The 12,699-nt window shown below is 52.2% G+C and overlaps 6 protein-coding genes across 6 annotated transcripts; 5 read left to right on the forward strand and 1 right to left on the reverse strand.

Moving 5' to 3' along the window:
- Positions 1–76: 76 nt before the first annotated feature.
- On the forward strand, positions 77–2,522 carry BD324DRAFT_629248 (hypothetical protein; the record flags this gene model as incomplete). The annotated part of the gene is made up of 7 exons (XM_022016186.1): positions 77–190; positions 243–353; positions 392–501; positions 536–689; positions 728–820; positions 856–2,322; positions 2,372–2,522. Coding segments are annotated over 7 exons (2,118 nt in total), but the record flags the coding sequence as incomplete, so codon positions are not given.
- An 83-nt stretch (positions 2,523–2,605) lies between these two features.
- On the forward strand, positions 2,606–4,729 carry BD324DRAFT_629254 (hypothetical protein). The gene is made up of 7 exons (XM_022016187.1): positions 2,606–2,748; positions 2,787–2,913; positions 2,950–3,130; positions 3,172–3,781; positions 3,819–3,980; positions 4,019–4,248; positions 4,285–4,729. Exons 1-7 carry the CDS (start codon positions 2,658–2,660, stop codon positions 4,666–4,668), a joined length of 1,785 nt encoding a protein of 594 aa, XP_021869980.1. The 5' UTR covers positions 2,606–2,657; the 3' UTR covers positions 4,669–4,729.
- Positions 4,730–4,857: 128 nt separating this feature from the next.
- Positions 4,858–8,150, forward strand: BD324DRAFT_629258 (AAA ATPase). The gene is made up of 14 exons (XM_022016188.1): positions 4,858–5,020; positions 5,086–5,135; positions 5,211–5,303; positions 5,356–5,372; positions 5,429–5,512; positions 5,563–5,641; positions 5,678–5,831; positions 5,868–5,897; positions 5,935–6,057; positions 6,094–7,037; positions 7,076–7,717; positions 7,765–7,885; positions 7,936–8,000; positions 8,050–8,150. The coding sequence occupies exons 1-14, from the start codon at positions 5,000–5,002 to the stop codon at positions 8,060–8,062; spliced, it is 2,436 nt and encodes an 811-aa protein (XP_021869981.1). The 5' UTR covers positions 4,858–4,999; the 3' UTR covers positions 8,063–8,150.
- An 18-nt stretch (positions 8,151–8,168) lies between these two features.
- Positions 8,169–9,226, reverse strand: BD324DRAFT_651769 (hypothetical protein; the record flags this gene model as incomplete). Its single annotated transcript, XM_022018391.1, has 7 exons — positions 8,169–8,348; positions 8,399–8,464; positions 8,504–8,609; positions 8,648–8,787; positions 8,850–8,919; positions 8,976–9,016; positions 9,062–9,226. The coding sequence occupies 7 exons, from the start codon at positions 9,224–9,226 to the stop codon at positions 8,169–8,171; spliced, it is 768 nt and encodes a 255-aa protein (XP_021869982.1).
- On the forward strand, positions 9,062–10,587 carry BD324DRAFT_506148 (Der1-like family-domain-containing protein). The gene is made up of 9 exons (XM_022012957.1): positions 9,062–9,490; positions 9,537–9,570; positions 9,611–9,649; positions 9,690–9,723; positions 9,771–9,843; positions 9,880–9,937; positions 9,974–10,103; positions 10,140–10,233; positions 10,285–10,587. Exons 1-9 carry the CDS (start codon positions 9,411–9,413, stop codon positions 10,562–10,564), a joined length of 822 nt encoding a protein of 273 aa, XP_021869983.1. The 5' UTR covers positions 9,062–9,410; the 3' UTR covers positions 10,565–10,587.
- Positions 10,588–10,645: 58 nt separating this feature from the next.
- Positions 10,646–12,697, forward strand: BD324DRAFT_682014 (hypothetical protein; the record flags this gene model as incomplete). Its single annotated transcript, XM_022019134.1, has 3 exons — positions 10,646–11,025; positions 11,079–12,051; positions 12,088–12,697. Exons 1-3 carry the CDS (start codon positions 10,689–10,691, stop codon positions 12,695–12,697), a joined length of 1,920 nt encoding a protein of 639 aa, XP_021869984.1. The 5' UTR covers positions 10,646–10,688.
- Positions 12,698–12,699: the final 2 nt, after the last annotated feature.

Here is a 12,699-nt window from a genome sequence, read left to right on the forward strand (position 1 = left end):
GATGAAAATGATCCATTTACCTCCGGGTGAAAAGGCAAGCAGGCAATGTTCATCCGAGACTGACCAGTATCCCTAGATCAAAATCGGACGACAGACCAATGCAAAGACTGTACCCGGGGAGAGGAATGCTTGTTTCGACTCGAAGGTCCTGTCCAGGACTCACGCAGAAATATGGGAGCACAGCGGCAAGGTGCGCACCCGGCGACAATGACCTGTGCCGATCCTGACATACCTGCCTGTAGATCTACATCAAGGATGTCAAATCGTCCAATGGAACGTTCATCAACGGCGAGAGGCTGTCACAAGAAGGCATCGAGTCTCACCCGCATGAGCTCAAGTCGGAAGACATTGTGGTATGTCATTCCTCTCCTACATGCTGCTGACCTGCAAGGAATTCGGAATAGATATCGTCTCTGAAGACAACAGAATGATCGTTCATCACAAGGTCGCGGCCAAAGTGTATTGTGTGCTGAATGCGGTGGACGCGAATCTGAGCGCGAGGTGAGTGGACCTTGTGAACATGTCTGACACGCAGGGAATTACAAAATTATCAAGGTCAAGATTCCCGGTCGAGACGAGCCAACGGGGCCAGTCAAGGCAATCCTTTGGCGCAATCTGGTCAACCGGTCATGAGTGCCGGAGGCAAGCCCAATGCCCTCAGCTTCAACCACGTCTTGCACAAACTACAGGTTTGCCTCTCCCATCCGGGCATGCAGCTGACATTTAGACCGAACTCGCAAAAAGTAAAGAGACTGGCTCAGCTCTTCAAAATCTGACTACCGCCATGACGGACATACAGGACACTTTAGGAGGTGGACTGGTGAGATGCTCGTTTATCCCGAGCTAAACTTCTAGCCACCATCGCAAAACGGTTCCGCGGCTCAGTTCATTCCTCCCCAATTCCGATCGACAGCTGCAGAGGCTCAGGCAGCACTCGCAGGTCCTCATGGTCAACAGGCAGCAGCCTTCATCTCCTTACAAAATCAGCTCACCGAGACCCACACTTCCCTTGATAGCCATTTGGATAAAATACGTCAGCTGGAGAGTAAGCTGCAAGAGCATGAAAGTCTCAGGGCGGAGATCTCTTCACTCAGGTCACAGATGGAGCAAGGTAAACAAGAGATGGAGCTGGTCTTCGCCAATGCTCGGGGTCGCCAAATCATGAGGAATTTTCCCGGTGATGTGGATGAGGACGACGAGGATGGAGCCAGCGACGATGATGATGCCAGGAGCACTATCACTTTGATGGCGAACGAAGACGGCACTCAGCGAGCCCGGCCCAAACCTGGTGGAAGGGCAAAAGGTATAATACCATCTGAGGAACCCCAGAATGGTCATTCGGATGATGAGACACCTTCCTTCGAACAAGTTGCCAACGGAGTGGACAAGCCACACGACGTCGAGCTCGAATCCAGACTGCAGAGTCTATCTGCAGAGGTCGCAGAAGCGGTGGCCTTATCTCGAACGCTTCAAACTCAGCATAGCGAGGCCATTACAGCTGTCAAGCTACTGACCGATCGTGTGGGCTCGCTGGAGCATGGCATACAAAGCCGTATAGCGGAAGAAGTCCTGAAGTCTGAACAACGATGGGATACATGGAGGGCCAAATTCGAGGAGGGATGGCGGAAGGAGCGCGAGAGCTGGAACGCGGAGCGGGAGCGTCTGCGTGGCGTGGTCCGCGAATGGGAGGAAGCTAGTCGTCGGGCGCATGAAGAGGAAGAAGAGCGGGAGTTGAACGAGAGCCTCAGCGAGGATGGATTTGAGGAGGAAGGAGATGAGGATGAAGATCTGGCGGGAGACGACGCTGGAGGACGCGATGTCGAAGAAGGAGAGCTATTGACACTGGACACTCTGGAATGGCAAGGTCCGAACTCCATATCCCCAAAATCACGGCGTGCCCGAGGATCAGCATCATCAGGAAGTTCAGGTTCAGGACCACGCAAACCTCGTCGTCGACGTCCAAGCAATCGAGCTGCCTTGGCCGTATCTGCCCTGAAAGGAGTTGCTGGACTTGAAGATGGACCGCCCGGATCGACGACTCCCCGCGCGGAACTTTCACCTCTGGATGCGAATGCGCCGATCCTGACTCCTGGCAGTGGCAGACTCAATGGCAAGCTTGGACGTGGCAAAATCGGAGGTAGCTTGTTGTCCCGGACAATGAGCGGAGAGACGTTCAAGAAACGTTCAGGGAGTGGCGGAAAATCAAGTAGTGAGAGTGGAAAGGACAGCGCAGACACATTGAAAGAGGAGGACGAGGGTAATTCGGCGGATTATGTGGAACGCAACACTAAAGAGAAGCAAGGCGGTGGCGATGTGATACCCGTGAGTAGGATTTCTATGCCTGAGATTATAACTTATTCTTGGGACTCAGCTTGGAATGTTCAGCGTTTTGGTCGTGGCTGTTGTTGCTGGAGCCATATATTACAAGAACAGGGAATAGGATCATGTGTAGTATATGTATCACTAGTGTGATTATGCTGGGAGGCGCTTGTCGCTCTGGGCATGCTATGAGTACTACGGTGTGTAGGCGGCCCCGAGTTGATGCCACGTGAGGTCGTGACGTAATTCATGTCCGTGGAATCCAGCGTCAGTCCGCTTGTCTGGGCGACTTTGAATGATTGGTTGACAGTGAGCATCACCATACAGGCAACGACAGCATGTCACTGGACTACATCCGGAAGATAGTATCTGGCAAGAAGGCGCGGTTCGTCGACAAAGCGGCTCAAGTCGATCTAGACCTGGTATATGGTGAGCAATAGGAAGCCAACGCCATGACTCAAAGTCAGTCACGGATAGAATCATTATTATGGGCTACCCGGCAGCGGGTGTCTCTGCCTTATATCGCAATCGTCGACGAGACGTGTTGAAATTCATCAACTCGCGACATGGTGATAAATGGTGGATCTGGAATCTGTTGGTGTGCACTCCTTTACACGCACTGATATACAGATGCCCGCTATACGAGAAAGCCTACTCGCCCGAGAGCATGCACAATCGGGTATCGAGATATCCGTTCCCTGATCATCACCCTCCTCCATTACCTCTGCTACCTCTCGCAGTCAGGGAGATGACAGCATGGCTGCAGGGAGACCCGGAGAGAATAGCCATCATTCACTGTAAAGCTGGCAAGGTGGGCGAGCGTTGCAGCGGGCAGTCGCACTGACTTGCCAGGGCCGGTCCGGAACCCTGCTGTGCTCTTATCTCTTATCACTTCCTCAACTTCCTCCTCCTCCCCAGCTCGACCGCTCGTACGGTCACAAGGAACTCAAGAAGCGTTTGGAACAGAGGAAGAGCGAAGACCACTCAGATGCCGGTTCCGCCGCGAGGACCTCTCTATCGGAAGAGTACGAGCATGTCTCGGGTCCTGAGGCGGAGTCACAAACGGCTGAGATGGACCACGAAGGAGAGGGGTGGGTCATCATAGGAGGAGGACAGCATGTGGCTCCCATCCAAGTGGATTCCTCTGCCGCATCTGCAAGTGGAGAAAGGGCACCAACGCCTACGAGATCAGAGATCATCCATGTGGACACACCAATCGGCTCCGTGGCACGATCAACTACTTCCTCTATGACGACAATCTCTGGGCCTTCTCCCCCGCCCTCGATCCGTATCGCTGTAACGACTCATCCTGTCAATCCCATTGACGTAGGGGATGAGGGCCGTCCGGGCGATAAAGGGCAGGAGGACAGGGAGGATGGCAAAGTGGATGATGTGTTCAAAATGCACAGCAGTCGACGGATGAAGCCGTCTAGTACAGGCCGGGGTGTGTCCATCCCAAGTCGTAAGCAGCCAATCGCATGTTCAAGCTGATGCCTCAGAGAGGAGGTGGTGTCGCTACGTCAATCTCTTATTTCAGAAGCATGTTCCCCCTAGCTATCTCTCAAGTGAACCGAGTCGAGTCAAGCTCGTATCTATAACGATCCTTCTTCACCCTGCAAGCGGCTGGCAGAAACCACTTGCGTCACTCATCGTCGGCTCAGGTGAGATAGACACTCAGGCTGCACGCTGATCAACTCAGACGAGGGGAATGGCAAAGCCTGGGCTTCAGTAGCTCGATACGATGATGCCTATGTCGATGAGCTGAATCACCGTGGAGGCTCTGGTCAGGGCGTACGGTCTGAGATCACTTGGGGAGGTGTCGGCGGTGATGGACGGTACGACACGCACAAGATGTTCAGAAGTTGTGGCAAGATGGTACCCGGGGATCTTTCAGAAGAGATCAGAGATGCCATGCCTGGGATTTCAGAGGTAGTACAAGGTAGCAGAGTAGGCACTGATATACAGGGCCTAAATGTCCATCACCTTGTCCCTCAAGTCTCGGAAGCTTCTCAAGATCTCATCCTGGATCGGAATCGAGAAGTTCGCCTCAAATATCACCTGGGATCACTCCCTCTTGGATGGTCATGGCTCATCCCGGCGTTTCATTTACCTGAGCCAACTACATCTGGAGCAGGTCTCAGTATCCACACGCTCACATTGCCTCGATCTCAGCTCGACTTTGCAGTTGGACCCGGTTCTTCAGTGCATTCCATCCATGTCAGATTCCAGGACGTCGCCTCTGCGGAAGGTGGTAATCCTGCTAGATTATTAAGTGAAGACGAAGAGAAGAAGACCGGCATGAAAGACGATATGGGCGAAGGGATGGTGAAGGAGGAAGCTGCAAAGTAATGCCTCTTTGCCGCTGCTCAATGTCATGTCGTGCATATGTATCCACCAGTCTTTGCAAGTGCCACGAGTGCTTGGGTGCGTGCCCGATGACCGAAAAGAAGCTGCTAGATGATCCCTACTTATTTGAGCACCCCTTTAGTGTGTGGCAAGGGGCACGTCACGTATCATCGATCACCTTGACATCTGCAGCTTGGCCATCCTCTGTATCCTTCTATACCCCTCTCGTTCTATCTACAGGAAGCAGAGGACAATATAGACAGCTAGAATAGCTCTGAAGCATCTCTAGTTACATTCTATATACTTCACTACTGTTCTCAGACCTCTCTGCGCCATGGCTGACGATCCATCTAAGGTAAGTGGTGGTGTATAAGCGTCACCCAACAATATGGGCGGCATGCTGATCAAGCGTCTCTCCAGTTCAAGGAAGAGGATGCTACCGCTACCGCTATTCTGCGACAGAAACGATCGTGAGTTGAGCAGAGAACGCACATGCTCCGCGTCCAAGTCTATCAAGATCGGACTGCTGACTCATGTCCCCTCAGGCCCAATCGGTTAATGGTCGATGAATCCCCTTCAGATGACAACAGTGTGGCCATTCTGCATCCCAACACGATGGAGGCATTGGGACTGTTCCGGTGAGCTGGTCGGACCAATCGAGAGAGACAGTTGTAGCTAATTACTTTGAAGGGGAGATACTGTGATCGGTGCGTTGGAGACCGTCTCTCTTGGTTTTCTCTTGGTTTCCACTGACACTACCTAGTTCGAGGAAAGCGAAGGAGAGATACAGTCCTCATTTGTCTCAGTCAAGATGATATCGAGGAGGGAAAGATTGCGCTGAACAAAGGTAGGTCATGGTGGACATTCATCAACCCCAGGCGTCTAACAATCATGCAGTGGCAAGAGGCAACTGTGCCATCAAGCTTGGTGACCTCGCACACGTTTCCCCAGCCAACGACATCAAGTACGGAAAGAGGTGAGGAAGCAATTCCAGACGGTAGCTGACAGTAAGAATCCATGTCCTACCATTTGCCGACTCGATCGAGGGGCTGTCTGGAAACCTCTTCGATGTCTACCTGAAACCCTACTTCCTCGAGGCGTACCGACCGGTACGAAAAGGAGATGTGTTCCAGGTTCGAGGAGGAATGAGGACAGTTGACTTTAAGGTTAGTCAGCTGAATGACTCTGAAGCTTACCAATAGGTCGTCGAAGTTGATCCATCCCCCTACTGCGTGAGTCATTCCTTCCGCGAACTTCGCTCACAGCTAGATTGTCGCATCCGATACCGTCATTCACACTGAAGGAGATCCCATCGACAGAGAAGCCGAGGAGGCTGATCTCAACGCGGTCGGTTACGATGACCTTGGAGGATGCCGGAAGCAATTGGCAAAGGTGAGCATGGCGAGAGGAACGTTCTAATCGGTCCAGATTCGAGAACTCGTCGAACTTCCTCTCCGTCATCCCCAGCTTTTCAAGGCGATCGGTATCAAACCTCCCCGTGGTATCCTCATGTTTGGACCCCCCGGTACTGGTAAAACATTGATGGCTCGAGCCGTTGCCAACGAGACCGGAGCATTCTTCTTCCTTATCAATGGCCCTGAGATCATGTCGAAGATGGCTGGAGAATCGGAATCTAACCTGCGAAAGGCTTTCGAGGAAGCGGAGAAGAACAGTCCAGCGATCATCTTCATCGACGAGATCGACTCCATTGCACCCAAGAGAGAAAAGACGAACGGAGAAGTTGAGCGACGTGTTGTCTCACAGCTTTTGACATTGATGGATGGTCTCAAATCTCGATCCAATGTCGTCGTCATGGCCGCTACCAATCGACCTAACTCGATCGACCCCGCTCTCCGACGATTTGGACGTTTCGATCGAGAGGTCGACATTGGTATTCCCGACCCTACTGGACGACTGGAAATTCTCCGGATCCACACCAAGAACATGAAGCTTGCGGACGATGTCGACTTGGAGCAGATTGCCGCTGACACGCACGGATATGTCGGCGCTGACATGGCTTCTCTCTGTTCCGAAGCTGCCATGCAGCAGATTCGAGAAAAGATGGACCTCATCGATCTCGATGAAGAGACCATTGATGCTGAAGTCCTTGACTCGCTCGGTGTTACCATGGAGAACTTCAGATTCGCCCTTGGCACCAACAATCCCTCTGCTCTCCGAGAAACTGTCGTCGAGATCCCCACTACCAAGTGGGACGATATTGGTGGTCTCGAAAAGGTCAAACTCGAACTTCAAGAGACTGTCCAATATCCCGTCGAACACCCCGAAAAGTTCCTCAAATACGGCATGTCCCCCTCCAAGGGTGTCTTGTTCTATGGACCTCCTGGTACCGGTAAAACCATGCTTGCCAAGGCGTAAGTCTGATGATGAGGCGAATTGCTGACATCTCCAGCATCGCCAACGAATGTCAGGCAAACTTCATCTCGATCAAGGGTCCAGAGCTCCTCACCATGTGGTTTGGAGAATCCGAAGCCAATGTCAGGGATGTCTTTGACAAAGCCCGTGCTGCTGCTCCTTGCGTCATGTTCTTTGATGAGCTGGACTCCATTGCCAAGTCTCGAGGAGGTGGTGGCGGAGGTGATGCGGGTGGTGCCAGTGACCGAGTCCTCAACCAGATCCTGACGGAAATGGACGGTATGAACGCCAAGAAGAATGTCTTTATCATTGGAGCCACCAACCGACCTGACCAGATTGACTCCGCTCTCTTGCGACCCGGGCGTCTGGATCAACTGATCTACATCCCTTTGCCCGATGAGGCCTCTCGACTGTCTATCCTCAAGGCTACGTTGCGAAAATCCCCCATTGCCGAAGGTGTCGATCTCCAATACCTCGCCAAAGCCACCGCTGGATTCTCAGGTGCCGATCTTACAGAGATTTGTCAACGTGCTGCCAAGTTGGCCATTCGAGCCAGTATTGAGGCCGACATGCGCAAAGACCGCGAGCGCAAAGAGAAACAAGAGGCAGAAGGAGATGCTGGTGACGTCGATCTCATGGACGAAGAGAATGAGGAGGACGAGGTTCCAGCCATCTCAGTGTATGTACATTCGCTAGCTTGACAAGACATTGCTGACGATTATACAGCGAGCACTTTGAGGAGGCTATGCGGTTCGCCCGGCGATCAGTCTCAGATGCCGATATTCGGAGGTACGAAATGTTCAGCACGACTTTGCAGCAATCGAGAAGCTTCGGCAACGCCTTCAAGGTGAGTGACCTTGTTCTGTGCGTCGAGCGGAGTATTGACTCCTCTTTCAGTTCCCCGAAGCTGGACAGGCCGACAACGGAGGCGCGACCTTCCAGAACGAGGCAGACGACGACGAGTGAGTGGCGAATGGTGTACTTCCAGGCGAATGGCTGATCCTCGCCCAGCTTGTACGCCTGATTGGCATCGACATTTTCCTGTTTTCAAAAGATTCGACGAGACCCTCTGAAAGCTGTAGAATTTGGTTCTTACAACATGCATCCAATGAATATGTGGTGAGACTAACCTATGATCGTGACCTGTCTCGCCATCCAAAGCACCAACCGATCAATGCCTCTTGCTTGCCCTCAGGTAATGTGGGATCGTTAGCGTGATGCGGTTTGATCAACGTCCACGCCTGCTCAGTTGCCGGGTCGATGTAGTCATACTCGAGTTGACCGACGAGTTCCTTGGGACTCGAAGAGCTCTAAGGGATGAGATATTCAGGCACGCGGCGTACATGCTGGAACTGCTCACCGCTTGACTGTGGGTCTGAAGTATATGCTGTAAGACCTCGAAATGGAACAGTGTCTCCTCAGGCCACTATCATACTTTCAGCTGATACACTCCTATCATGCACACCATGTTGCTCAGCGGGTATCCGTTCGAATGCTGGTCATAGCCTTCTTCGGTAGCTTGAGGCGGTTCAGAGGGAATGTCAAACCACTCCGCAGTCATCTCATCCGTCCTGCGAAGTCAACTTCGAGCAACTAGCCTACGGCTCACTCTTCTGGCTCTCCTGTCCATGATGTACATCCGAAAATGACTATTCGAAAGATCTCTCTGTTGCCGTGCTTCGGACGCCCAAAGACAAAATGTCCGACTCGAGAGAAGGCGGCATCTGACGGTACGAGGCATGATTCTTCCTGAGCCCTAGCGTCAGCTCGGCTGATACTTCGTTGAGCGGGCCATTGAAGAATGAACGCACCCTCAATTCCCTCTTTGCACATTCAAGTATAGTTTCCCCAGCTTCGGGTTTGCCTCCAAATCCATTATACCTGAGCCCAATGGAGCTCAGTTGGTGCACTGTCTAGATGTTTGATGCTAAACTCACAAGCCCACACCTACGCCTCTTCTCTTCTTGCCTAGAAGGACCTAACTCATGAGAAAATCCGATGCCCGTATGCGTGCCTCACTCACTCGTCGGTTGACCTTGTCCACTACGAATATCAAGCTGAATTCTCGTATCGGTTCTGGTGCTGTTGTCCATCCTCCATGGGGCTCTCGCAGCGTTTTTGCGCCCTCGCATTGAAACCAGAGTGGGCATTCTCCATGGTGCCGAGTGATGGACGTCGCTTCTGCCATGTCGGCACCGCTGAGAAGTCGTTGAATGCAAGGTTCAATATTACGCGGTACGTGGAACCTGAGACCGCGGTCAAGAATTCCATCAATTCCGGCGTCTTCATGTTATAGCATTCGACTCCATACCACTACTCACTCGTCCGTCTTTTGTGCACGGAGATCTCGCAAGAGATAGACTGCATTGAGCATGGCAGACTTTGCTGGCCTATACGATTCTATCCCACCAGTCACAAGGACTCTACTGATATGTACAGCTCTCATCACGGCGTGAGTCGCCTTTGATGGGCAACAATAGCTGATGCCCGTCTATTAGACCATGTCTTCTACAGGCGATTTCTCCCGGCTTGGTGGGTCAAAGGTCGAGCCATGAGTTGCTGAAATCGATAGGTCGCTCTGAGCTGGTATAGAGTCCGCAAATTTTATGAGGTGAGCTGAACGTCGGTGGTGAGACTCTGATTCTTTATAGGTCTGGAGACCATTCACTGCATTCTTCTTTGGCGGTCAGTCGCGAGCTCAACAGCAGAGTCACCTCTGACATCAGCTTCAGGAGGAGGATTCCCGCTAATCTACGATGTGTTTCTGCTCTATCGAAACTCGTCGACACTGGAAAAGGATATCTAGTGAGTAAGAGAGCAGGACGACATTGACGACCCCAGTAATAACAATACCGCATATTACACATGGATGCATCTCGTCATTGGATGCATGATTCTCGTGGGTTGGTCTCTGTGCCCCGCGCTGATGACACAGCTTCTCAACATCCTACTCTCCCACCCATTCCTCTTCCGTCCAATGCTGTACGCTCAGACGTATCTTTGGTGTAGATCTCATGCCACAACAAAAGTGTCCATCTTTGGTCTGATCACCATCCCAACGAGCTGTAAGGGGCTATCATGAAGCAATGCTCATGTCTCAGTGTATCCGCCGTCGCTGCTGGTACTGGATACCGTCACAGGTGGTCCCCATAAGGCTCTGAATGGACTCATGGGCATCATCGCCGGTCACGCCTGGTCTGTCTTATTGTTGAGGGATTTGGGTTGAATTGCTGATTCACTTTTCAGGTGGTTTTGTTCGACCTATCTCCCTGACCATGCTCCAACGTCTGTGAGGCGCCCTAATCCTCTCGCGATGCCACTACGATTCCAAGCCTTGTTCAGGTCTCGAACAAGGGCATCCACTACGACATACGGTGCGACTCGCTTGGGCTCAGGTGCCGGAACAAGACTAGGTTCCCAAGCTGCATCCACGTCGAATACTACGGCAAGAGACAATGAGAATGTGGTCGAGGCCATGAGACATCGATGGGGCAGTGGCCAACGGCTAGGCGGATCTTCGCTATAATAATGCATAGAAAAATCTGATTCCGTTCGGGATGGCTTGATCAAGTTAAAAGGACGCGATTGATTTCAATGTTGAGCGAATGTCGATTCAAAACATTCTCACCCTTGTATACACTCTGCGCACGATGGACCCACCACCTACGCCCTTGATGCCGTCTGGAGCGGCAGAAATGTCGCTATTATTCGGTCAGACCCCAATATACGAAGGTTTGGACGACTTGACTGAGGACTCGATAGAAATTGGGAGAAGGTCTCATCCCGGATCCTGGGATCTTCATTATCCCGGGAAGACATTGTTGAGAGAGAGTTTTATCCTTGAGGAAGAGGATGAACTGGGATTAGATGGCACATTGCTGGAAGATAAAGTACTCACAGGCACGGGAGAGGCGGACAAGACGATGACGGCGGCGAATGTTGAGTACGAGTCCAGTTTTATGGATGAAGCTCCCTCGGTGTTTATCAGTATGTACCGCCATCCACAAGCGTCTATTATGATCTGCTGACGACATCTACAGATAGAAGACCGATGTCGCCTCCGACACCAGTAAGGGACGACTACTTTCGACGACGCCTCTCAACGTCCCGCCGGCGCAGCTCTTCAGTAGCTTCATTTAAGGTGGAACAACCTTCTCGACGCCTATCCGAGGGTCCGTCCGGCAGTTCCTCTTCCATCATCCGATCGGCATCTGCTCATTCTCTCATATCGGAAGACATACCTAGCTCTAGCTCCAACTCCTCGCTTGGACCGAGTCAGGGAGAATCATGGACAGGCGACGAGAAGAGTATAATGGAGGTCAAGATGGCTTGGAGGGCTCACCCACTAATGACCAAAGCACGTCACGTCAGCGCCGGGAACGTGCCTACGACACAGGGGGAAGAAGCACCCGGCAGTGTGCCGCACAAACGCAGATCTCTGGCTCGATTTGGGCCACCGAAGAGACTTATTGTCGAGATGGAAGCAGAGGATGAAGAACCATCAATCCGAATCCCGGCTTCAACCACCATTCCGCTCGATTTGAACCACTCCACTTCAAGACGTGGATCTCGAGCAGATCACGACGCTGTCAGATCTGAGGTTCTCCCTATGAGAACGGCTGAGCAGACCTTTGACAGCCCCGAACCCGTCCCGTTCCCCATCCTGGCCGATACGAGCGGATCGGCAGATAGCGATGGCATCGATTTCAAGGCCGAGAAGCGGATGTCGAGGTCAGAGCAGCTAGTCAATTTCTTCACCGGATTCTTATCGGGTATGCCGCGGGAGAAGAGTACAGTGGATATGCGAGACGAGTCGATTGAGATCGGAAGGGGGCAAAAATCGGATGTCTCACTGGAGAATGCACGCTATCCGATATCCTTCGAGACTGTGGATATCATTCAGGAACAGGACACCGACGACTTTACGGATCGGCTGCCTTGCCCAGAACCGTACCAACCTGTTGAGGTGCATAGCGAGAGGGAACCGTCAATGTCACATGAGATTCTGAACGAGTGAGTGGTCCCCGACGATCCCGCTAAATTTTCCAGTGATGCTCCTGTCCGAGTTCGCGTTCCTCGTGTCCCACTATCCCGGGCGCCTCGACGAGATTTCATTGACCTACAACCTCCGACCTTTGACGACGACGAGCTTCCGCCGGTCCGACCATCCAACGCTCCATATTTTGCATTGAAACCGAGTCGAACGATCCCCTCAAAGATTTCCATCTTGAATGATTCAAGCACCAATGGCTCTCGCGCGCCTCGACATACCATGTCGGCATTTGCTTGTGCCGCTCTTGCTAAGCTACCGCCGCCAGGCAAAGGATCCAGCGCCGCTGGTCAACCTGTCCGCATACGAGACTCTGAGCGAGCGAGTGATTTGGAAAAGAAGAGGTCACTGTTCGATGGGCTGAAGGTGGCTCCGATGAAGAGGACTGTCCCAATCGTAGGCCGGACTCCAGGAAAAGCTTCCCGAGCTCGAGCAATGCAGCGTGAGATGTTTGATCGGGGAGTCAAAGATCGCTTAGAAATCAAAGACAAGGAGAAGCGTAGAGCTCTCGTGATCAAAACCATTGCTGAAGAGCAAGAATATAAGAAGCGAAGAAGGGAAACTGTGATCAGGGCTAATCCGTTGCCTGAGATGTATCGACGGGCTTGAAA

This window comes from Kockovaella imperatae (genome assembly GCF_002102565.1).
Source record: "Kockovaella imperatae strain NRRL Y-17943 chromosome Unknown BD324scaffold_9, whole genome shotgun sequence".
In the NCBI taxonomy this organism is placed as follows: domain Eukaryota; kingdom Fungi; phylum Basidiomycota; class Tremellomycetes; order Tremellales; family Cuniculitremaceae; genus Kockovaella; species Kockovaella imperatae.

Bases quoted from the DNA above. Each gene is read 5' to 3' on its own strand.
- BD324DRAFT_629254 (XM_022016187.1), top strand. From the start codon at position 2,658: ATGTCACTGGACTACATCCGGAAGATAGTATCTGGCAAGAAGGCGCGG. The intron at 3,981-4,018 runs GTGAGATAGACA...TGATCAACTCAG, and splicing joins GTCACTCATCGTCGGCTCAG to ACGAGGGGAATGGCAAAGCC. The intron at 4,249-4,284 runs GTAGTACAAGGT...ACTGATATACAG, and splicing joins CCATGCCTGGGATTTCAGAG to GGCCTAAATGTCCATCACCT.
- BD324DRAFT_506148 (XM_022012957.1), top strand. From the start codon at position 9,411: ATGGCAGACTTTGCTGGCCTATACGATTCTATCCCACCAGTCACAAGG. The intron at 9,650-9,689 runs GTGAGCTGAACG...GATTCTTTATAG, and splicing joins GAGTCCGCAAATTTTATGAG to GTCTGGAGACCATTCACTGC. The intron at 9,844-9,879 runs GTGAGTAAGAGA...TGACGACCCCAG, and splicing joins ACACTGGAAAAGGATATCTA to TAATAACAATACCGCATATT.
- BD324DRAFT_629258 (XM_022016188.1), top strand. From the start codon at position 5,000: ATGGCTGACGATCCATCTAAG. The intron at 5,136-5,210 runs GTGAGTTGAGCA...ATGTCCCCTCAG, and splicing joins ATTCTGCGACAGAAACGATC to GCCCAATCGGTTAATGGTCG. The intron at 5,513-5,562 runs GTAGGTCATGGT...ACAATCATGCAG, and splicing joins AAAGATTGCGCTGAACAAAG to TGGCAAGAGGCAACTGTGCC.